We start from the raw sequence: 26,256 nt of genomic DNA on the forward strand, positions 1-26,256 counted from the left end.
AGAGATGAACTCAGAAAAAAAACCTGATGGTTTACGAGCATAATTTATTTATTTATTTATTTTTAGATTTTTTATTTATTTATTTAACAGAGATAGAGATAGCCAGCAAGAGAGGGAACACAAGCAGGGGGAGTGGGAGAAGAAGAAGCAGGCTCCCAGCAGAGGAGCCTGACGTGGGGCTCGATCCCATAACGCCGGGATCACGCCCTGAGCCGAAGGCAGACGCTTAATGACTGCACCACCCAGGCGCCCCACGAGCATAATTTAGAATACAGACAGCCTCTAGGCTAGAAAATAATACTATTTCTCAACAAAGTGGTGGTATGGCCTATATATAATACAATTTCAAGGAAAAGACCAAATCAAGAGTGTGATTCTAATACCCCTTATTAAAAATACATGATTCTTGATACCAGCTGAAACATTAGGATTTTCAAAAATTACTCCTAAGCCTCCATACACTTTTCTCAAAGAAGGTATCTAAAGTAAACAAGCGTATATGCAATAATTTTGTTACTATATGTGGGAATGCATATATAGTCACATTTGTACTTTTCTTTCTTTGAATGTCCTCTTTCCTGATGCAGTTCTTCTATAATTGTTAAGGCTGAGTAATAGAGCATATAAATATGTAATTCCTAAATAGTATTTTTGTCTTGGCAAACCACTGATGTTTAATTTCTGAGAGGGATATGTCCATTTTATGTATTGACATAAAACAAGCAGAAATCAATTTTCAAAGCATTTTTCTCTCTAAACAAAAAGGACAGAATTTAAAAGACAAAATGCTAAAAAAAAAAAAAAAAGTTAAGAAAAATTCATATTCAACTGTCTAGAGTGACTATATTTCTTACCATTACCAAAACTTACCAAAACTTTGTAATCAAAGTTTTTTTTACAAGTTTTTCAGGAACTTTAGAAGACAAATATTTCTCAATAAAGGGAAAAATTTTAAGAGTTTAAAAGGGAATTACTAACTAAAAATACTTATGTTGAAAGAAAACATTTTTTAAGAAGTGAGTCCAGTAAGAATAATCTATTACACAGAGAAATTGTAATTTGATTAGTTTTAGGGATCAAGTAAGTATTCTATAAAAATTATTATGAGTGCTGTGTGCTTATTCAGTAACTAAATAGCAGATCTTAAAATCTGAATTGCAAATATTTCCAAGAACATTTGCAAGTATAAGCAACAACCTGAAACAGTCTCATGTTCTTTATCTTTAAAAGACAAAGATAGAAAACCTGAATCTTACATCCTCATTATTTACCATTTTTAATCAGTGAAGTATAGTTCTTAAAAATACAGTTTCCAACTGTTTCATTTCATATGTAAATATTAAATGAGAATTAAAAAGGATACTCAAAATGGATTTTTGCCACAACATAAAAAGCAAATAATGTGACTCAAAATTTTCCTAAAAAGATTACTATAATTTGGAAAATGTTTTTTAAATACGTTACTTATACTCTGTTAAGTATTATTTAAGAAAATAAATGTAATCTGGTATATACGAAAACCATGGTCCATAAAATATAGCCTTTCCATATGTCCAGTGAGTACCTGACCATCTTAACTTTTAAATCAGAAAAATTTGGCTGACATAAAGTGAAAAATTTGTTTCCAAAGGGTTTTGTAAAAACCCAATTATACATACAGAAGTTTAATATGTATACTGCTTTAGGAGGGGCCATATCTAATTTATTTTTAGCACTTCTGTTAGGTAGGTGCAGAAAGAGGATATCTCATTTTGCTATTAGAGAATTCAAGGCACAAAGAAGTTAAAGGGCTTGTCTTAAATCGTAGAACTAGTTAAAGACAATGTTGACTTAAAACCCTAGTCATCCTGGGGCCGTTGGGTGGCTCAGCAGATTAAGTGTCTGACTCTTGATTTTAGCTCAGGTCATGATCTCAGAGTTGCGAGATCCCCGTGTCAGGCTCTATGCTAGGCATGGAGCCTACTTAAGATTCTCCGTCTCCCTCTGCGCCCAAACCCCTGCTTGTGCATTTTTTCTCTCAAAAACAAAACAAAAACAAAAACAAAAAAAAGCCCTAGTCATCCTAACCAAAACGGGCAAAGGACTTAAAAAAGATACACAAATGACCACCAAGCACATGAAAAGATCCTCAACAACACCAATCATTAAGGAAATGCAAATCAAAACTATGACATACCATTTCAACCCACAGGATGGCTATTATTAAATAAAACATTTTAGAAAATAAGTGTTGATGAGATGAGGATGTGGAAAAATTGAAACCCTCCTAGTGGGAATGTAAAATGGTGCAGCTAATACGAAAAAGTATGTCAATTCCTTAAAAAAGAAAAAAAAAATCAAACACAGAATTACTATATGATCCAACAATTCCACTTCTAGGTATATACCCAAAAGAACTAAAAGCAGGGATTTTAACAGATATTCACACACCAATATGTAGCAGCATTATTCACAACAGACAAAAAGTGGAAAAACCCATCCGTCCGCTGACAGATGAATAAACAAGATGTGATATGAAAATACAATGGAATATTATTCAACCTTAAAAAGAAATGAAACTTATGGGGCACCTGGGTGGCTCAGTTGGTTTGGTGTCCAACTCTTGATTTCAGCGCAGGTCATGATCTTGGAGTTGTGAGATCGAGCCCTGCGTCGGGCTCCATACTGGGTGTGGAGCCTGCTTGGCATTTTCTCTTTCCCTCTCCCTCTGCCCCTCCCCCACCCCCAAAAAGAAAAAAACAAATGAAATTGTGGTTGCTTACTACAACGATGAGAACCTAAGGACATTATGCTAAATGAAATAAGCCAGACACAAAAGCACAAATACTATGTAATTCCACTTATATAAGGTAACTAAAACAGACAAATTATCATAGAGACACAAGGTAGAATGGTGGTTACCAGTGGCTGAAAGGAGGGGAAAATAAGGAGTTCTTTAACGGACAGATTTTCAATTTGGAATGATGAAAAAAGGTTCTGTATATAGTGGTGACAGCTGCACAAGGTGAATATCCTTAATGCCACTGAACTATACACTGAAAAATGGTGTACTGATTTCATTAATTTCAATAGTTTCCAAACCTGTTTTTTGTTACAATCACCTGGAGATCTTTTTAAAATTCCAAAGCCCAAGCCACACTCCCAATTTAAAACACGGGCATCAGTATTTTTTAATCTCTCAACGTCATTCCACATCCCAACAAGTTTCATTACTGCATTAATCTATATTTCTGTAGCTTTCACAACATTTTTAATTCTTAAATTTATAGTTATTAACTTCAACATTACATATTCTGAACATATCTCCAGAACAAGAGACCTTTATTAAAATCCAGAAGGTAACACCTTATCTGGGAATTTTGGACATACTTCTGCTCACTTAGTGAACACATTACTTATGCTATAAAGAATACTTAGCAATAATATTCTGGTTTACAGCTTCAAGTGTTCTGCAAGTACTCTTTATATCCCTGTTATTTCCCCAATATAAGAAATTTTTAAGTATTCTGTTTTACTACTTCCTATCACTTTAAAAAGATGTAGGTAGAGGAGCACATGGATGGATCAGTTGGGTAAGCATCTGCCTTTGGCTCAGGTCATGCTCCCAGGCCGCTGGTCAGGTGTTGGGCTCCCTTTTCCTCTGTCCCTTCCCCCACTTGTGTGTGGGTGCGCGTGCTCTCTCTTTCTCTCAAATAAACAAATAGAATCTTAAAAAAAAAATTAAAAAAAGATGCAGGAAGACAAGATACAGTTGGTCTACAGGGTCCAAAATCTGTCTGATTTTTCATGACCTATAATCTTGCTCCAACATTAGCAAACTATATGACCTTGGAAGTGACTTAGCCTCTCTGTGCTTTAGATTTTGCAATTGTAAAACTGGAGTAACAAAGTTTTAAGAATTGAGTTAATGTTAAGCCCTAATTTTGAACACAGCCTGGCCAGTTCTGCTTAAGCAAACGTTTCTCACTACCTTCTCCCCTTCAGAAACAAAACTTCCCTATTATTCATATCTAAAACCAATAGTTCAAAAGGACAGATTTATAGAAGTCTACAGCAAAAATCATGTACAAAATGATAGTAAGAAAAGCTTAACAGAGAGGAAAAAAGAAAGAAGTCTTGGCACTTAATTTTTCTCATAAGTGTTTCTGGGAAGCATGAGAATGTAGAAAACTGATCATGCAAATCCTCATGACTCAAGCATCAGAGAAATTTCGTGGGTCATAAGTACTATTACATCATCACTTAAGATTTCAGAAAATAGGATGCATAATAATCTTGATGAGACATTAACAAGAGACCAACACAGACAGGCTGCAGAGAGGCAAAAAAAGACCGTAACTATGCCCAACTGGGCAAAGAGTGGGTGCCTTGATACAAGGTGAAGGTTTCCCCTATCTTTGATTCTAGCTCACATTCAGAATTTAGCATACAGGGTGCCTGGGTGACTCAGTCAGTTGGGCGTCTGACTCTTGATTTCAGCTCGGGTGGTGGTCTCAGGATTGTGGGACTGAGCCCCACAGTGGGCTCCTCATGCTTGGTATGGAATCTGCTTAAGATTCTTTCCCACCCTTCCCACTGCTCGCACACTCTCGCTCTCACTCTCTCTAAAATAAATGGATAAATAAAATCTTTTCCAAGAGGATTCAGAAGACCATTTAGAAAATACCTTTTTTTTTTTTTTAAGATTTTATTTATTTATTTGAGATAGAGAGTGAGAGCACAAGCAGGGCGGTGGGGGTGGAGAGGGAGAGGCAGGCTCCCCACCAAGCAAGGAGTCCAACACAGGGCTCGATCCCAGGACCCTGGGATCATGATCTGAGCTGAAGGCAGACACTTAACTGACTGAGCTACCCAGGCGCCCCGGTTAGAAAATACCTTTTACCAATAAACATCATACCAAGCTCAGTTGAGCTTAGAGCCCTAGAAGTGTGCCGTTCATGCAACAGCCATACATGTGACTACTGAGCACGTGAAATGTGGCCAGTCCAAATGGAGATGTATTCTAAGTACGGAATATACATTAAACTTCAAAAACTTGTTTAAAAAAGATGAAATATCTCAAAAAAAGTAAACTATCTCATTAATATTCTTTGCATAATTAATTACACACTAAAATGATATTTTGGATATACTGAGTTAAATATATTTATCTCACCTGGGTTTTTGTTTTACCTTTTTTAACGTGCCTACTAGAAAATTTAAAATTACAGATGTGACTCACATTGTATTTCTACAGGACACTGTTACCTTGGAAGGAAGAAACAAAATGAGTACTTAGAAAACATGATGATTGCTCTTCGCTTCCCTAGAAGTTCAAGTTTTCAGAGGTATTGAGGGATCCAAACAAAGGACATCCTAAAGCTATATAAAATGGTTAATGTATCTCCAGAGGAAACTTAAATCTTGTATTGCTCACATTTAATTAAGATATTAGAGATAAAAGGACTGTGTAAAAGCCACAGGTGTAAGTGGAAGATAAACACAGTTTTATGGGTGAAGTTTAAAGTGTATTCTTTCATCTACTGCCTTAAAAAAAAAAAAAAAACCAACCTTGACCAACTTCTTTAGTAAAGCTCCTAAGGTATTATTTTAATTATAAGTGTAAAGGCTCTAGTGTAAATAACACCATCCAAAAGAACTTTCTGCAATGATGGAAATACTCTGTATCTACCTTACCCAATACAATAGCCACTAGTCACAGGAGTACTTAAAATGTAGCCAGTGAAACTAAGAAACTGAATTGCAATTTTATTTTTTCAAGTAACTGAAATGTAAATAGTGGCTACTATCCTGAACAGCAGTTCTAAAATGCCTTCAAAAGAAAAAAACAGGGATTAAATGTCCTTATTTTGCCCTAAGATTCTAGTTACCATTAACTCTATAAATACTTAGGCATATACTCCTCTTCTTCCTGTGCACTTTGCCTGCTTCACCCCACAAGACCAAAATCTCTTTCTGTGGGCCAGGCTCTTTGCTAATACTTAACCCTTAATTCCAGAACCCAAAATAAGGGTGTGGAACATATAAAACCTGGGGCGCCTGGATGGCTTAGTCAGTTAAGCATCCAACTCCTGATTTTGGCTCAGGTCATGATCTCAGGGTCATGGGATCAAGTCCCACGTGGGGCTCCATTTTCAGTGCAGCCTGAGATTCTCTCTCTCCTTCTCCTCCTGCTCTCACACATACACGCTCTCACATAAAAAAATCTTAAGAAAAAAAAAAGAACATACAGAACCAGACATTTGATCCAATCTTTATGTTATATTCAGCAAAGATTTATTCTATCCTATTAACACATACACACACACATATACATGATATATAGATCTATATGGTCTTTTAAAATTGAAAAATAGGCAGAGTAAAAATCTCAAAGTAGATTTTCCAACTGAACGACATATTTTTCTCCACAGAAATTAAATTAATTATATGGCTATATCTGTAGTTGAGAGAACAGAGTAAAACTGAAGTATATATTAAATGTTCCCTATTAATTCTCTCCTATACAATCTCAACTGCCACTTAATTAGCAGACTTCCTATGTAAATACATACTGTAAGATATTAGACTAGCAGTCTTAAAAAAATCCTTATTAATATCTTTCTACTCTGTGTACCTTCCTATAAGCATTTAAAACTCTTACTAAATATATAAACTTAACTGGCTGCTCAGCTAAACTGAGTGTTGTTGTTAGTTAATAGATTCAAATGACAAAAAGCCAACTAAACACAAACTTACATTCTTCTTCAAAATAATCTTATCCTAATGTACATTCAAACATCACAAGTTTATAATGTCTTTTTGCTAAAAAGACTACTTAAAACCTACAGTAAGTCACTGGTACTTATTATAGCCATTTACCTGTGGTTTCACTAGCAAACACAGCTACTGTATCTGATCTAGTTTCCTACACTGTAGGAAAACATCTGAACTGTTAAGACAAAACACTGGTCATTCTTTTAACAATACCTGAATATTTAAAAGTAATTCTTTTAAATTTGTGTTAATTACCCTAGTAACTTCTTAAATTTCTATGGTTAATTACCTATAGAGTTGAGGGGTTCTTTACAGCTAACCTAGCTATACCACTAGATTTAATTCCATTTCCTCTCTTTCAGTCCCTGAAGATTGTTATAGTTAATCAGACAATTAGCTACACCGAAATCCAGATTATTAGAAGACAAGAATCTATTTAAGGGAGATAAAGGGAGGAAGAATAAAGAAAAGGTCAGGAATATTATTTTATCCTTTGTTCAAATGAAACCAGTTTCACAATACCAATTTCCTTCCTTGACAATTGTGTTAATTCTTTTAAGAGTTTTTCTTCCTTTCTTCCTTCCTTTCTTTCTTATCTATCTATTTAGAAAGCACTAGCAAAAGAGCTCACAAGTGGGGAGAGGGGCAGCAGGAGAGAGAGAGAACCTTAGACTCCCCAATGAGCAGAGAGGCCTTACACAGAGCCCTAACCGGCCAATCTCATGACCCTGAGATCATGACCTGAATCGAAATCAAGAGTCGGTCCAGCTGAGCCACCCACACACCCCAGACAATTGTGTTAATTCTTTTTTTTTTAAGACTGTTTATACAAGTTCTTGGGGCGTGGATGGCTCAATCGATTAAGCGTCCAACTCTTGATTTCAACTCAGGTCATGATCTCAGGGTTTGTGAGATGAAGCCTTGTGTCAGTCTCCACACTCAGTGGAGATTCTCTCTCACCCTTCCCCCCACACCCCTGCCACTCTGTCTTAAAAATAAAAATAATTAAAAAAAAAAAAGAATGCTTATGCAAGTTCAACAAAAAGTGACCTGATCAGTAAACAAAAATGGTATATATGATGCTTAATGGTTTAGCTTCATAATGGGCTAGAAATGCAATTTATAATCCAATCATTATCTACCTTGAATTCAATGGAAAAGTAAGTAGTCCCAAACTGTAATTAAAAGCAACCGAGAAACTTATCTGCTTGGTTTTTCCACTTGCTTTTCTTAAGAGAGGGGAGGTAGCAGGGAAGTTCCTACGAAAAAAGATTTGAGGAACAGCCTTTATCTGTCCTGGATAAAATCAGTTTTGTACCACAACTATCCTTCAAGAGTAACTCAAAAAAGCATATACTACTTCTGGCACCACTCCACTAATAAAACACAATTTGAATTTAGTTCCCCTTTTATATGGGTCAGCCCACAGAAAAATACTAGTGCTCAATTACGTTAAGTAAATGACAAACAGAATCTATTGGATTCATGGAAGTCTCCGATGTGAAAAGTTGCATCTTCTATTAATAACAGCCCATTAAGAGAGCTGCTTTCATGAAGAAAAATAAAGATACTTCCAGTATCTTACAAGGCTCATTGAACACATTCATTTACCTCTACTTCTTTGTGAAACACCTTCCATATAGACAACAAAAGAGCACAAAGAGAATGGTAGAAGTGACAGCAGCAGACAAATACTGGCCACAACATTTGGGAAGCTAACAAGCAAAGGCAAAAATAATAACTAGCTTAGTAGATAAAGGCTAAGGGGAAGAAACCAAAATGCAAACTGAATCAAACCCACAGAATCCCAGAATGGCACAGAAGTGAAGACACTGGTAGATCTCTGAAGGTGGATGCAATGGCGTAACCAAAAACAAACAAACAAAAAAGAAAGTTCAAATGAGTAAGTCAGACTCCTAGACCCACTTCTCTATCCTGCAGACAGGCTCTTTACATTATACCAGATCAGCAGAAAACTTAGAAGTTCACTTCGAATTGGATGAAACAGGAACTCTGCACTTAAGAGATACCAGATACAGCTGAAATGATGTATTTAAAAGAGGAATTAAGTGAAAATCTAAATACCATACAAGTACAGTATTTCCCCAATATAAATATACAAGGACAGCCTGCCTTACCCAGTAGGCTCCCTGAATGTTGGCAGCCAAGCTTATATTCTCTAGTTAGGATCCTGAAGGACTCCTCTGTGAAAACTGATTAACTTGAGAGGATGGGAGCGCGGAGGGACACATACAGATAGACAGCTGGGCAACAGGCACCCAATAAAATGGCCAGGTCCTTGACCAATCAACCTACTAAAGCCTGCAACTTCATAGCTACTCACATACAATAGAATTTCCAGTTGCCATTTTAGTGCCCAGAAGCCTCAAGAGTAGAAAAGGAGGTAATTCATACATTCAGGATCCCAAAATATTACTTCTCATATATTCCCTTCTCAGGAAACTACTTGTGGATGGGCACTACCAAAATAGTAAGACCAATAAAAGGGAAAAGAAAAAAAAAAAAAAAGCAAACATGAGATCTAGGAAATTAGGGATCTACAAACAAGGTGACTGCTCTTGAGACAAGCCTATAGGACAACCAATCCAAACTGGAACAAAAGAATGAAGGGCTCAAATAGAGATATTAATTAACGAGAGAGAGAGAGAGAAAAGAAACTAACAAATTACACAAACTACTTAAAGGTAGAGAGGCGAGATTTGTGTTTCTGGTAGATCCTCTAGGAGGGAATCACCAATAGGTACTTAGATCATAAGTCAGCAAACTTCACCTGAAAAGAGCCAGAGAGTAAATATTGTAGGCTAAAGCTTTTAGGTTTTGTGGGTCCATCTGTCCTATCACAGCCACAGCTATTTGGTTCTGCTGTAGTATGAAAGCAGGCATAAAATAATCTATAAATGAATGAACATGGCTGTGTTAAATAAGATTTTATTTACAAAAACAGGTGGCAGGCTATATTTACCCTGTGGAGTGGTAGTTTACCATCCTGACATAGATAATTAAGTGAAAAAAGAGATAATCAGAAGACTGAAGAGAACAAAAAGATACAGAGGAAATGGAATATAATTCTAATACACTACATGGCTCGGCTACAAACAATATTTGTATAATCATAATATAAACAATAGGTACTGTTTTCACCAACTCTTGTAACCTTATTGGCAAGATAAGAAACAAAGGGAGAAGAGTGTATACAAGTGGTTGGCATGGGGGAAGGAGTGTAAAATAGTTAAACCATCAAAAAAAGTCAATAGATTAGGGGAACCTGGGTGGCTCAGTTAAGTGTCTGACTCTTGATTTCGGCTCAGGTCATGATTTCAGGTCACAATCTCAGGGTCATGGGATCTAGCCCGTGTTTGGCTTCACACTCTTGGCACATAGTCTGCTTCAGATTCTCTCTCTCCCCCTACTTGCACACACACACTCTCTAATAAATAATATCTTGGGAAAAAAAAAAAGTCAGTAGATTAATACTGGATAACTGATAGAACTGAAAACTCAAGAATCAGCATGTTATTTGCTTTTAAATTTTTAAATATGTAAATTAGAAGTTAAAAGAAAAGGGAATGCCTCTGAGGAGCACTTTTAGTATCTGGCACTCAAATGGCAGCTTTTCATCATTTTAGATCTCAGTTATCTGCTTGACTTCTTAAAACTGTATTAATGCATATGCTGAACACTGCTGATTACCAACCTGACATTTATTTCCCCTTCTTCTAATTGCCTATTTAATGTCTCTTCTCCGTTTCTTCTTACTAACCAGAAGCCTTATTTTGTTCAGAGTGGCAATGCTCCCACATAAAAAATATTTGTTTCTCTCGGTATAGCCAATGATAGGTCAGCTAAAGTCTCCAAGAATGAACCTATTATCTGATCCAAGGGTCACCCCTTCTTGCTTTCTCCCCTCCTCTTCCTGCCTGAATTCACTGTGAGTGAAATCCAGAAGGGCAACACTCACAGGGACCATGTGGACAAAAGCTAAAGGCTAAAGATGACATCACACTCCAGGGTACCACAGTCCTTGATGACATTATTGAACAAACACACCAGTACTGGACTACCTACCTCCAGACTCCGTGCTACTGAGAAAAATCAATTCCTACATAAGCCAAGTAGTTAGGTGTTCTGTCTTTTGCAACTGAATTCATTCCTAACTTGTACAATTTTTTTGTTGACAATAAAGGTTTATGTTCACTTTCAAAGAAGAAGAAAATGAAAGAGCCTTGATTTGTCCAGGCTTATCTACTCATCCATTCTAAAACTAAAAAGAGAAGTTTGAAAATACTCCAGATGCACACTGAAACCAATGGGTACATAAGACATAAAAGACGGAGGCGCCTAGGTGGCTCAGCTGGTTAAGCATCTGCCTTCGGCTCAGGTCATGATCCCAGGGTCCTAGGATCGAACCCGGCACCAGACTCCCAGCTCAGCGGGGAGTCTGCTTCTCCCTCTTCTGCTGCCCCTCCCTCCTCCCACCCCGCTCATGTGCTATCTCAAATAAATAAAATCTTTTTTTAAAAATACTAAAAAAAAAAAAAAGAAGACATAAAAGACGGCATCTCAACAATGATACAACATAACCAAATGTTTCCTTCATATCCTCACATCTTTCAGGGAAAACTAAAAAATTTCCTTTTCTCTCACATCCCATCTTATGGTTTCATCTTTCTTGAAGCCCCACTAATTTAACCAGTGCTTAGAACCAAATCTTGTAAGAGACTGTATCTTATATTTAAATTAGAGAGAACTGGGGCGCCCGTGTGGCTCAGTCAGTTGAGCGCCTAACTCTTGATTTTGGCTTGGATCATTATCTGAGGGTTATGGGACAGAGCTCAGAGTCCGGCTCCGCTTTCAGCGGGGAGTCAGCCTGGGAGTCTCTCTCCCCTTCTCACGCATTCCCTCTCCCTAAGTAAGTAGCATTCCCTCTCCCTAGGTAAGTAAATAAATAAAAGCTAAAATCAATCAATCAATCAATAAAACACAGAGAACTGTAGCAATCTAAAGCTTTTAACTGAATGGGAAAATAAGTTATCTTAAAGTCTTCTGTGTCTCTATCTGCAACTACTCTACAAATTAGTTTCATAAATTTGCTTAACTCAAAGTTCAAGAATATAACACTCTATGAGTAAACTTATATAGAAAAACACAAAATTTAAATTACTTTAAAGCAAAATTAGAGGTTTGGGAATGAGAAGGGTTAACTCAATCCAAAACACATCCACAGATCACTATCTTTAATAAGTATTAATATTAATTTTAACAGAGTACTGTATATATATTTGCACTACTACTAAAAAAGTATACTTCATCGCTTAAGCCTCTGCTTTCATCTCACATTCTTCTATCATCCCAAATCAAAATTCAGGTCACCAGACACACAGCCTATTCCCACTTCAAGAAAATTCTTAAAATGCATAAAAGAAAAAGTGAAGTGGTCAAAGAAAATTGAGTACTTATAGTATTTTGTTGAAGTTAACCTCCTGCGTATGTAAGAAAGATTGTTTTAGTCCACATTTTCTGTAAAGCTATAAAAACTAACAAACCTAAAGAAAAGAGTTTATATAAGATAGCTTACCTTTTATTTATAGGTTTTTCATCTTTTTCATAAGGCTTTACAAACCATTTGCCAATGCGTACAAAGTTCCGGTTCATTAAACACCGTTCCAACAGATTGTGAACTGCTTTAAATAGCAGAGTACGACATTCATAGGAAAGTCCATTCTCCCACACTCCATCTTCCTCTTCTACAACAGAAATGAAAGAAACAAAAAGTAAAATAGTGGCACTATATCTACTCAGAACCAAGTAAAAAGTGTTACTGTTTGAATTCATAAACCCTACTAAACCTCAGAATATTGAGCTACCACCACTTCAATATATCTCTAGACATTAAAATATCAGGTTTCAAAGTTACTCCATAAGGAGCAAAACGCCTAAGTGTCATGTATTCCATTAAAGTACCTGAAAACTATTTTCCCACCGCATAACTCAATGATATATTGCAAACATACTGATTTGGTTTCCGTATCAATGCAAAGAACATATGTATAAGCTAGGAAACATTAAAAATACTCTATACCTAAGATGCCAATTTCTAAGCTGGCTCACTTGTTAGTTACTTTGTCCTAATTCCTCCAGTCATTCAGCCTGCCAAAAAAAAACTAGCCAGTTAATAATTAACTTAAAACATTTTATGTCCATCAGCATTCTAATCCATGATTCAACTATAAAAATAAGTGATGAATAAAAAGGAAGCTTTTGGCACAGACCCTAACAAGCAATGCGTTATTAGCCACCTTAGGTCTCATTTCAACCAAATGATTCCCATGATTACTGTACAATATAGGATCCTCTACTTGAGGAAGAAATTTTAAAACATAAAGATTTAAATTTTTTTTTAAAGATTTATTTGACAGAGCGAGATAGCACAAGCAGGCAGAGCAGCAGAGGGAAAGGGAGAAGCAGGCTCCCCGCTGAGCAGGGAGCCTGATATGGGGCTCTATCCCAGGACCCTGGGATCATGACCTGAACCGAAGGCAGACACTTAACCAAGTGAGCCCCCCAGGCACCCCAGAAGTTCTATTTAAAATTTAAGTCTTTGGGGCACCTGGGTGGCACAGCGATTAGGCGTCTGCCTTAGGCTCAGGGCGTGATCCCGGCATTATGGGATCGAGCCCCACATCAGGCTCCTCCGCTATGAGCCTGCTTCTTCCTCTCCCACTCCCCCTGCTTGTGTTCCCTCTCTCGCTGGCTGTCTCTATCTCTGTCAAATAAATAAATAAAATCTTTAAAAAATAAAATTAAATAAAATAAAATTTAAGTCTTTAGGGGCATCTGGGTGGCTCAGTCGGTTAAGCGTCTGCCTTCAGCTCAGGTCATGATCCAGGGTCCTGGGATAGGGCCTCGTATCAGGCTCCCTGCTCAGTAAAGAGTCTGCTTCTCCCTCTGCCCCTCCCCCTGCTCGTATTATCTCTCAAAAAAACAAAATCTTAAAAAAAAAAAAACAGAACTTCCAATACAAAGTTATAACTACCCTCACTAACTATACAGCCTCAATTAAGCACTTCAAGTTAACATACCAAAAAAATGTTAACATAGTTATTTCTAGATAAGTTTAGATGTAGTTCAAAAAAATGTTTTATTCTGTATTCATTCTATATTTTTAATGAAGCAGCCAATGAATCCTGCTATAAATAATACTTGACCTTTTAACTTATTATTTCAAATACAATTTAGTACCATTCCATAGCCTGTATACCTTTATAAACATTTTATAAATATGGGTCATCTTTCAATGTGTAAAAAATAAATGATAAAACCCTTTTTAATTCAACACTAAAAATGTCTACACTATACCCATAAAAAATAATTAACTATGATGCTTTTGAATAAAAGCAGAAGCACGTATTAAGAGGGACACATGGTTTGTTTTCATAATCTACACAAACGGGTAGACTAAACATTAACTAAAAAGCATAATGACAGTGGACTTTAACTGGACTAGAAATTTGTGCCACTACAAAGGTTAATGTTGATTTTATGTTGTTCTTTAAAGTGGTTCCTAAATTAGTCGAGTCTTTCAAGTCAATTAATTATTTTTCCAAAAAGGTAAGCTTTAAAAAAAAATGATTTAAGCTTTAGAAAATGACAATACTTGAGAGGTGGAATAATTTTAAATCATTAATATTAAGCTTTAATATTAAAGAGAAAAAGGTTTTATATTCTATTATATTGTAGGCAACCTTATATACATCCACATAAAGCCAAAACTTCATTTCTTTTAAAGAAAACAGTAGGCTAGGAGAAAAGGGAAATGGCACACAGTGACTTCTTTAATTATTTAAAGGTCTAGATCACAAGTATATCTGTGCATTGCCGAAAGAAAAAAAATAAATCTTAATCTGCTTTCAGCCTAATCAGATTCTGTCATTTCAAAATTAGTCACATTAAGAATTCTACCTCAAATTGTGATTTATGATTACTATAAAATACTCATGTTTTTAATTTCCAGTTATGCTGGGAATATCTCCCAGTTCTTCATTTCTTTGTAATCTACTTAGTATACTTTATTTTTATCACCCTTTACCTCAAAAATCCTTACCTTCTGAGAAAGCACATGGTTGTAACATTTGTCCTACACAAGAAACCTTTTCCAAAATCTTTAACTACTTTTAAGCTTTAAAACCACAAAGATCCAAGACACAAAGCTGTTATCATTACATATCAAAGTTATTCAGTTGCTATAAACTTCAAATATCTGAAAATTATTCACCTAAAACTTGAGAATGAATTTGTCTTCTTCCCACAAAGAGTAAATAAAAAAGTCTTTGGAATAGTAAAAGCCATACAATAATTTACATACATTTTTTACACAAAATTCTGAAGACTTTTATTTTAAAAATCTATTTCAGTTAAACCTGAAGTTAAATGATTTAACATACAGTTTAAAAATTTAGTCAGTACTAATTTTCAAGCATTTCTCCCTCATTGCTCTGAAGTTTACCTAGGGAAACTCAGGTGAACTTAATGCTTTTACCTAGAGAAATTTAGGTGAACTTAATCCTCATTTTACATTATACCCTCAAACGCCCACAATTTTCATTAACACTAAATGGGAGTTATGCATAAAACAGAAGGGACCACCCGTTAGGGTTATCTAAGTCAACAAATATCTGAAGTATATCTTCACCTATACAGCAAGTAACTAAGCAACTATTACAGTAAGGCAACAATTTCATTTTTCACTGCTGAGGAAATAAAAAAGCCTGAATGAAAAGCCTGAAGGTTTTTTTTGTTTTGTTTTTGGTGTCTGTGGGGGGGGGTCACCTAGAAATAAGAGCCTACTCAGCCAAGCTTCTAATACCCTGATGTTTTAATAACCATAACAAAAGTACTTCCCTACATGTGTATTCAGATATGAAAAGTTAAACGGTACAACCAACCCACCCAAGACAGTGATATGCACCTCTTACACTAATTAAAACCATTCCTTGAATCTCAACACCAGTATTATAATAGAGAAGGCAGGTAGAGGGGAACACATGGCAAATCTTTACCTAGTTTTTTGAATTTAATCAACCAGAGCCTAATGGAAAAAGTCTGCTTAATGCATTTAAATAAAGGTTTTTCTCCTCTTGTATCTGTATCCCCAGAGAAAATAGGTTCAATTTTGTTTATAGTATTTTCCATTAGAACTCTTACCATTAAGAATTCTTCATCATCATTACCTGAAAAATTTTTACAAAATATTTGAAGAAAACAATGCAAAAGTTCAAATGCTAAGTTTGATTACCATAAAATGTTTTCCTGAGATACAGATTATAGTGTTGACAAACTATGTGATAGGTCATCAAAATAATTCTGAGTGGGGGAAAAAATGAAAAAAAAAAAAGCTGATACACCTAGTACTCGTATTCAACATTTTTCTCAAAATTGGCATCTTTAAATATCTCCACAGTAATAAACCAGTAAAAAAGGAATCTTTTCCTAAATAATTCTGCCAAGCTTTTAAAACACAACACATACTAATGAATAATGGATGGGTAAAAAATGATAGAAAATACCACTGATTTCCTGAAAGAATAAAGAGAAATGTTTAAATGTCTAATTCACTGTTTGTCTTAAATAATAATTGCCCATTCATAGCCATTCATTCAACAAATATTATTCAGAGCCGTAAGCTGGCAGCATCACTGATCCATGGCAAAACCTGAAAACTCTGGTTTAAAAATCCCCTGAATATATGCTGATCATTATCTTTGAAGAGTTAAAAGATATATGTTCTTGCTCAAAATGAGCAGTGCACAGAAGAAATATGACAAACAAAATTGTCCCTAGAAGACTAGTCAATATAAAAAGTTGGGTCACAAGTAAACTATGGAACAGAAGATAGAAATGAATTAACTCCCTTCAGGCCAGCTGGGGCACACAATAATTTTTTTTTTTTTTTTTTAACTTGGCTAACACTAGATTCCTATGCTTGGCTGCTATTTATCTGTCTGTCAATCCTGTTAAAGCTGCCACTTAAGGTTAAATTCCACTATAATTAATATCCTTCAATAAAAGAATCTAAAATTAAATTCTAAGAACAACCAATGGCCCATTTAATTTGACAGTATTATGACGAAATTCTGGTATAACGAAAGTATTTGGACAAGTTGCTCAAATCCCATATACATGCCACAGGAGCCAGAAAAAATAACAAATATTTTTAGCCCTGACTGAGTCTGTTTTTTTAGTTCTCAAGGTATCAGTTTTCTCAAATAGTCTCATCACAGTCTAGCTTACTATGATTTTTTTTTTTTAAGATGCAACCTCAGGAGCGGGAGTAGTTTTTATTTTCATTTTTGTTTTAAGGGAAAGACTAAAAGCCAATAATGACAGCAATAAAATTCCAAAAAGGTTAAGGCACAAAAGAAAAATACCCAGAAAACTCTTCTCCCTCAAGGATGCACTAATGGTAATAAAACAATCTTGCTTTGATGCAAACTAATAGTACATTTAAAGAACCAATCAATCCTATCTATTATATAGAGACTTATGACGAGAGGAATTAAGTTAAAATTTTCCCAGCACCAATTTTACACCTCTATCATACAACCACTAAATGAGGTATGCTACAAATTTTAAATTTAAAAAATTATATAAATAAATAAAATTTAAAAAGGTGTAATCAGAAGTTTTGTTCCCCAATCCTTCTTCTACCAAAACATATTCATATTGATTCAACTATCCATTCTCTTAAGAGGAAGCAAAGCAAAAAGTTAAAAAAAAAAAAAAAAAAAGTTTTTGGCTTTGGGATTCAAGGGACATTTTGAACAAATCTCTTCCTGGAAATGTTACAGTTAAGCCAATACTAGTTAGCAAAAATCCTAAACCAAAAATCATTAGGTCTTTGCAAATTACTAAACAATGCTGACTACCACTGCTACAAAACAAGTAAATGAGGGTTTAAAGTATGTATCAAATTAGATTCGGTTTGCTATAACAGATTTTTACCAGTTAGCAATAAGGTGAGTTTACATTCTGTTTCTATACCTCATCTACACTTGAAAAGAAAATGACCCAAACACATGCTACATGATATTCAGACAGGCAAAATTTAGAATACACTGTAGAACCTGATCAGACTCTTCAGAACTATCAAGATCATCAAAATAAGGCACGTCTGAGAAAATATCACAATCTGGAATAGCCAAAGGAGACATGACAACTAAATGTAGTATCCTGGATGAGAACACAGGACAGAAAAAGAACTCTGGGTAAAAATAAAGGAAATCCAAATAAAGTACAGGCTTTAGTTAATACCAGCCTAGCAGTATGCGTTCATTAGTTGTGAAAAATATAAACAATGTATGATATTAACAACAAAAGAAGCCGGGTGAGGGTTATATAGGAACTTTCTATACTATCTTTGCAAATCCTATGTAAATCTAAAACCATTTTAAAATTAAAAATTTATTTTTTAAAATACGCTATAGATGACATAAAAGAAATAGGGGGTTGAGCAAAGGCAATTCTGTATTTTTATTACTGGATATTTCAGTTAATAAGAAAAACAGAATTCTAATCTTTGCGAAATAGAATGCCTTCTCTCTTTCCCTCATCAAGAAGGGAAATAACACCATAATCACAAACATTTCAGTAAAAAGATGTGGTAGGTGCTGAACCAAACAGAAGGGCACTGCCTGTGCCTGCAAAAAGCAAGCTCAAACTAAATTAACCAGCTTTTTAGTTACCACCTGGGGCCTTCCGGTTCCCCTTTCCTCAGTGCTACACCTCCACTTGGAACTCAGGATTGCCTCCTGCAGCTGATGCTATCCCTACTGTCCAGCTGCTCTCTTCTCAGGGGAGCTTAAAAGAAGGGAATACAGTGCCACAGATGGGAAGAAATGAAAAAGGGGTTAGCTAGAGAGACAGAGGCAGACTAATTATCCCAAAAGGGAGGCAGACGGTGTCCCTGGAGCAAAGAAAAGGGTGAGACAAATATACTCCATTTGAAAAGACCTTATTATTCTTTAAGATATGTCTGATTTAAGTAACAACATTCTAAACTAAATGACAAGTTAGGGGGGAAAAAGAGCGAAAACATTACATAAATACCACTGACTACACACACTGTACAGTACAGAACAGGCTTTGGAATGGTAATTATGATTATACATACTACTCCTAATATATTTTGCTTTCCTATTTCAATTGCTTTCACTGATAAATTTTTTAAAGTTAATTATCATTCAACGGCATTCAGCAAAATCAACAATTACAACCTAATCTTCCAAAATTATATTCATTCACATTCAGGAGCACTATTTTAAACTATAGGTATTATTATTTTTTAAAATTATGCAAAAAAGCAAAGGTAAACTACAGAAGCAATTTTTTAAACTGTAGCCCAGTTTTAGGAGAAAACATTTAACTCATAACATGAAATTTAGGGGGGAAAATCCACATAGTACTTTAATATACATCAAAACAGCTCACATTTAATTTTAACAGGCTTTCAAAACATTAATCCTACTATGGTAAAACTACATACTACACATTAGTCCTACTACGGTAAAACCAAATACCACACATCTGTTAAAGTTATATTCAATTCTACAAAATGTATTACATGGAATCTGGGGGAAAAATGGTCTGTTCAAATGCTCTGCCAACCTTATTAATACTGAAATCCCCAAGTCAGCATTATAGTTAATTAACTAATTTATACAGTTTATCAATACATTAAAACAGTCTCCAAACATTTTAGTTAAGGTGTTCTTTATGACCACTTAAAATAAAGAATAAAATAACTCCAGCATACCAAAGTCAATATAAGAAAAAGGAAGCCGGCAAGCTTAATAAAATTTCATATCCTGATATATATGTATACATCATATACTTGTGCATATACATACATATGTAAACATATCACTTTACATATTTAGAACTACAATGCATTCTCAGAACTAAGGATTAATATCTCCAGCAGGGATCTTACTAGGAAAGCTAGAAAAGCTGGAAAGCATTTATCATAAAAGAATTGCAAACACTCTTAAAAATAAAGATTAGCACTAAAAGGTTTGTTCATTAGAAGGTAAAAGGAACTATCAAAACAAATGGAACACATACATTCCTACAGAAACGTTAGTCTTACTAAGGGCTTAAGACAGTCACCTGGATTACATTACACCCAAAAATAAAATAGGTCTTATAGGTCAAATGGACAATAATAGAAACTTCAGAGTACTCAATTTCAATTAAGAATGCTTATTTTAGTTATCTAAAAATCCTAAATTTACGTGTCAAGAATCATTACCAAACATCTTGCTTAAGTCGCTGGTACCTTGCAGCAAATAACTAATAATTTACACCCCTATCATCAAAGATTTAGTTAACAGTGTTAGAGTCTCAAAAACAAGCTTCAATGACTACATGAAGAGCTATAGTTTCTCTTTCTAAAGTAATACTTGGTCCTAAAAATTCAAGAAATTAAGATAGAAGTAGTCTTACTAGGTTCATAATAAAATTATTTCTGTGTAACTCTTCAGATTATGATTCCATGTCCTATAAAAGCTAAACAAGTTGACACTGATCTCATTTTAGTGAGACTTTGAAGGAACAGTATCTAAAATAAAAGAATCACTCTCTAAGAATAACAAAATTAACATATGCTTTCATATGTTAATATAAGCACCACAATTAACAAAATAAATATATACCTTGAAAAAAACACATGAGAAAGTAACATTTCTAAGATACTCCTATAACTGTCTGCATATTCATACAGAAGAGAGCAGTGGCAGAACGGACTCAAACTGTAAATTACAAATGCCTGCAAATTACTTTGTTAGGAACTTTATGCTCCCCCATTCCATTTTTCTTAGGTAACATGCCTTCCCTGTGCCCTGTCTGCAAGAAGGAAACTGGGTGGTGAAAGAACAAAGTTATTCAAGGCTAAAGTCTGCCATAATATGGGTAATTAAGTAAAATAAAATAACCACAATGCAATATAACAGTAAGCTAAATTTTTATCTGGCTTCACATCTAAAAGTGTTTCACCAAAAAAAATTTTGATAATATAAATGACTTTTAGGAAAAGTATACAATGTTGCTATATATCATTAGTTAGAAATGATAAGTTGCTTTCACCTGACAAGTCATGGTGAATAAGGTCAGCAAAACTGGGGTCTTCACCCCACCAGAATATCCACAATTCTCTTCTTCCAGGTCTCTGATCTCGCCGCCAAACACCAAGTACATCTGCCTTAAGGCAGCGACTAAAACTGCTCAAAATGGGGTCTTCCTCTGTCACCGGAAACAGAATAGGGGCAGAAGTTGGGCCTTGCCACACATATCTTTTCCATTTAATTCCCGTCAAGTCAGCCTAAAGAAAAGAAAGCATGATTATTACTGCATATTCACTCAAAGTCAATAGTAGTCAATCTTAAAGCCCCTTATTTCATTGAAACATTACAATTTTCCAATGTATACTAAGGCGTTAAAGCAGACTGACCAAAAAAAATGATTCTTTGATCATTCAACAACCAAAAATTTAAGGAAAGGAACAAAAACAGCTAAAATATTAACACTGACACGTCACTGAATAGCAATAAATATGTGTCCCAAAGAAAAATAAAAGAAACTTGACAATGTTAAATATAAACATGTACTTTAATACTGCACACTTAGTAAACGTTTCCTCTAAGTTCTGTTCCAACTGGTCGCGTTTATTCCCTGGTGTCACACTTGTTAAGAGAAAATTAATTTTTAAAGACTCATCATTCCATGCTTATAGAAGTGATGGCTCTAATGAAAAGAAATGTGAACTATTACTGAAAAAATTGTTAGTTCTTCATGAATCCCTTTTAGGAAAAGTGAAATAGGTGCTCACAAAGAACTGTCAGATTTGTACTAGTCTATTTTCAAAGAAGATCCTAAAAGTACCAAAAATAGAGTCAGAGAGGACAGAAATGTAAAACCTGCTGTTATGTTTTGCTGCATCTGAAGAGACACTGATTAATGGACACTGTACAAGAAAACATTTTATAAGAGAGAAGGGCATTAAAAATCCCAACTTGACACGGTGAAAGAAATTCAAAAGAGGGAATTCAGTAATTCTTTAACTTAGAGGGGCAAAGCATAAGGTGCCAAAAATGAAACTGCTGATACATGACTGGCAGTTTACACTTGCCAACTAGTTGTGCTCCGCCCACTCAGTTCACTTACCTATCACATACTCTCTTAATATTTCTCCTAGCACACAAAAAAATGAAAAAAGAAAGTCACTGAAACTTGAAATCATGGATGAAGCTAAGCTACTGTCCAACTGAGGACTAAATATTTGCAACAGTTGGTAGTTTTCAAAGTCTTAACTGTGGATGTTCCCAGAACTGGGCCAACCTATACAATTGTCATTCCTGCATCCAACTTCCCTAGACTTTTCAATAAAATGAGGAGCAGCCTGCTGAAAGCATTCTAAAAACGCAAGCAAAACAAATACAAAAAAAAAAAAAAATAGTGCAAAACCATAGAACCTCCTCCATTAGTCCATTTCACTCTCACACAAACATAATGTTCTAATAAAAGCAAGATGGCTAGAAATTGTCAAAATGGCAAACTGTTTTCAAAGTTTAAAGAAAAAACATATGAAATGGAATCTACTGGTTTTTACAGAGAGATGTGAACTCATCGAAGGGAGGGAGAAACTAATCTTCTGTTAGTTTGACTCATTAGAAAACGTAAAACAAGAAGAGATTTTTGGTACATAAATTCCGGTGTCCTGTTAATTGGGGGAAACCAGATTACCAGAGTGAGGCATAAAGGCACTGGGAAAATGGGCAATAATGTAAAGTGTTAAGAAGGGATTCATGGTCAAGAAGGAGAAAAGCAGTAGTTAAGCACGAAACACAGAGGGAAATGTGAGTGTCCTGCCAGATAAGAAGCACAAGTTGAAGACAAGACTACGGTGAGGAAGAGTCGGAAACAAGAAAAAAGAGCCAGCACTCCTAAACCAGAGCCTAGGATGGTGGGTGAGCGAACGTGTTTCCCGGGGTTGGTGCGGAGCTCCGCCGCCGCGCCGGCTCGGGCTGGGCCTAGCCTGGGGACTCGGGCATCTGGATCAGACCCGGACCCCCTCCCCCACGGCCCAAGGGCGCACCTCGCGGCCCCCTCCCCCACCGTCCCGCTCGCCGCGACCCCCGCCCGCGGCCCCTGCACTCACCAGGCAGAAGAGGTTACAGTGACAATCTTCCAGGCTGGCCCCGTTCGGCACGAAGGAGGAACTCATCGTCCCTCACAGCAGCCGCCGCCGGCGCCACAACCCACCATCCGCCATTACCGCCGCCTCCGACCANCCGCGGAGCCCGCGGACGCTCGTCCCTCTCCGGCGGACAGAGGAGATATGTGCCCCTTCCACAAGAAAAAATAATAAATTACAAAATAAATAATTAAAATCGAGTCCGAGAGGGCAGAGCCCAAGCCCTGGAGGGTTCTCCCGGGTGGGGAGGCGCCCGTAGAGGGGCAGGAAGGGCAAGAACCGGGAGAGAAGCCCAGGCCCCCGGCCCGGCAGCGGCGATGTCCTTAAGCCCAGAATCTCCTCAGTGGCGGAGGTGGTGGCGGCGTCTGCGGACTCAGACCATTCTCTGGCTGTGTCTTCGTGTCGTCCCTGGGCCAAGCCGGCCTAACGTCTGCTCTACTGCGGCCTCACCGCCCGGACGCCGTAGTCTCCCCCATTTTGTGGGCCCAGCGGGCGGTGTTTTTCCCCCTTTAATCCGAATTCACGGGTTTTCCCTTCGCTTTAATGGCGGCCACAGGGACCAGCTCGCCCTCTCTGCTCGCCCATTGGCCGCCTTGAGGTCACGTGGGCCCGGGCTCCGTGGGGAGGAGGAGAGAGAAGGGAGTGAGAGAGGGCCGGGAAGCTTTCGGCGGAGGCGGTGAGCCATGGGGACCGGACAGCCAGCTGGCGGCTACTAAGATAGCGCCATCTGCTGGGTTCCCCAGCAAGTGTAAGATGACCCCGGCCCAGGCCCTATCTTTCTCCTTGCCGGGGAATTTACAGTGCAGGAGGGTTCACATCGCAAATCTGAGAATTACGTGGAAATCAGTTTAATTTCGTCGGAAAAGAAAGCGTTGCAAAAATTCCCAGGCACTTTCACTCGCAAACCCCTGAGCTTGGGAGTCAGACGATCTGAGATAGAACTTGGACACTTAAAAGTTGTGAGATTAAGAAAGAAATGTATGAGAAACAATATAGCCTGTGGTTAATAGCTTGGGAGTTAGAGCCACACTTGCTTGGGTTCAAACCTTGAGTCAGTCACTTCTATGCGTCTTAGTTTCTTCATTTGTAAAACGGGGAAAAAATACCCCCTCTCTCATAGGGATGTTGTTATATAACACGTGGCCCAGTGCCTGGCACAGATATGCATTGCTAAGAGTTATCTATTATTGTTGTCATCGTTACCTCATAAGATTATTGTGAGGAGTTGAACAAGTCAGTGTATGTGAAGTGCCACTAGTGTAATCTCCGTGAGAACCAGAACTTTGTTTCTTAGTGCTGTATCTCTAGTGCTTAAAAAAAGGTTCCTAGCACACAGTAGGTGCTTGGTATTTGTAAATTTGAAAATGAATGAATGGTAAGAAGTGGGAATCAAATAAAATGTTATTTCCCTTCCCTACAAAACACTCAGTTCATCACTAGATTACACTTCAACTTGAGTTCAAACATTTTCCATGAGAGTTTTGGAGAGGAGAGAGAGACTGAGGGGAAGGAAGGAAGGGAAGGAGGAAGGAAGGAAGGAAGGAAGGAAGGAAGGAAGGAAGGAAGGAAGGAAGGAAGGAAGGAAAAAGTAAAGGTGATTTAAAAGAAACATTAGTGAGTTAGGATTTACTATAATTTGACATCATAATTGCATTTGCAATATAAATGATAGACTTTTCCAGGTCACTTCTTCAGCCTTGGAATGAAAAGCATTCCTCATCCACCCATTTGTTCATCTATGATGATTAAGAGCCCAAATCTTAAAGCCCAGAGCTTATAGAAAAAGTTCTGCTACTGTTTCATTCGTTTCAAACTATGAAATTAATTTCTCTTACTCTCAGTTTTCTTATTGTAAAATGAGGACAATAAAAGTACTTTTCTCCTAAAGTGTCTGGTGAATGAAACAGTGTAGGTATAGGGCTTGCCACAGTGCTTACTAAATGTTACCTATTCAAACACTTTTAAAAATCATTGTTGAGCACCTGCATGCTCAACTGAGTATGTTCCTGGTCTTTGCTAGGCCTGGGATACAAATATGAATAAGATATCTGCCTGTCCCTCAAGATTCCTGAAGAGAGGCAATAAAGGAAACATTTCCCACAGAATAAGATAAAATACAATGGACATAATTGCTTGAATAAGGTATGTATCAACTATGGCACAATAGGAGCTCTGAAGGAGGAGCACCAAAGTCAGAGAAGGCTTCTTAAAGTAAGTAGCATTTGAAATCAGATTTGAAGGATAAAATGAATTCTTATAAAGCCCTTTGAAGCAGTTAAATTTTATTAAGCCCAATTCAGATCCAAAGGCCACATATCAAAGTCAATTATACAACCAAGACTAATTTAATCCAGGAGCTCAAATCAGTTGAAGTCCATATCCTTTCTAACTGAGTGCCAGCACCAGGAGACAGCAATTCCCAGACCCCGTAAGGTAAGAACCCCTCTCTTCATCTCTCTTTCCCTGATAGAATCCTCAGACCTTTGTTCCCACTGCTTCTGTCACTCTGAAATGTCCTCCCTCACCTTTTATTTTATCTAAATCATTGCCATCCTCTTTAGAAGTCTTGCCCTCCATTGCTCAGCCCCCAACTTGAGCACCTTCCTCAGGACTCCAGAGACAGGTAGAATCTCCTGGAAACATACCAGGTGCAAAAGTAACATTTGATTGACCTTTCATTTGAATATCAGTTTTCTCAAAAAGAAGAGAGAGATAGGAGATAAGGGAAGAAGATCCAAGGGAAAATGTCTCAGAATGGATCATGAAAGGAGCGAGACAGAAAGAGAGGGGTGAAAAAGCCAAAGAGAGAAACTGAGAGAGAGGGAATGGAGAAGCAAGTGGAGGAAAAGGACACCAAACATGAGAGGAATGGAAAAATCATGGGGAGAAGAGAAAAGATCAGTATCAGCACACAGAGAACATGTCAATAACCATGGACCTTCTCTTAACATGCTATTTTATGCAATTTTAAAAGTAAGGGAAATAAATTAAAACAGTATACACACATTGTCAAAAAAGATATAGAAAAGTATCTTTTGTTTAGAAGATAAAGTGTAAAGATGAAAAACATTTAAATGTACATTATTTTAAAAATGCCCGTAATGTCATCATTCATAATCAATCACCTTTTAACATTCTGATGTTTTTCCTTCCAGACTTTTCCATATATATATGTATATATATATCTCTTAAACGGTTGAAGTTATACTATATATACATTTTACTATACATAATTA

General features: G+C 36.6%; 1 protein-coding gene across 1 annotated transcript in view; it reads right to left on the reverse strand.

Moving 5' to 3' along the window:
- MED13 (mediator complex subunit 13) overlaps positions 1-23,116 on the reverse strand; it is a 97,654-nt gene extending 74,538 nt beyond the window's left edge. Inside the window, exons 1-3 of the mRNA XM_002924346.4 lie at positions 22,985-23,116; positions 20,914-21,148; positions 12,353-12,521 (exon numbers count right to left, since the gene is read on the reverse strand). Coding sequence (XP_002924392.1) covers positions 12,353-12,521; positions 20,914-21,148; positions 22,985-23,050 — 470 coding nt within the window. The 5' untranslated portion in view covers positions 23,051-23,116. The remainder of the gene's footprint in view (positions 1-12,352; positions 12,522-20,913; positions 21,149-22,984) is intronic.
- Positions 23,117-26,256: the final 3,140 nt, after the last annotated feature.

Source organism: Ailuropoda melanoleuca, chromosome 13 (genome assembly GCF_002007445.2).
Source record: "Ailuropoda melanoleuca isolate Jingjing chromosome 13, ASM200744v2, whole genome shotgun sequence".
NCBI lineage: Eukaryota > Metazoa > Chordata > Mammalia > Carnivora > Ursidae > Ailuropoda > Ailuropoda melanoleuca.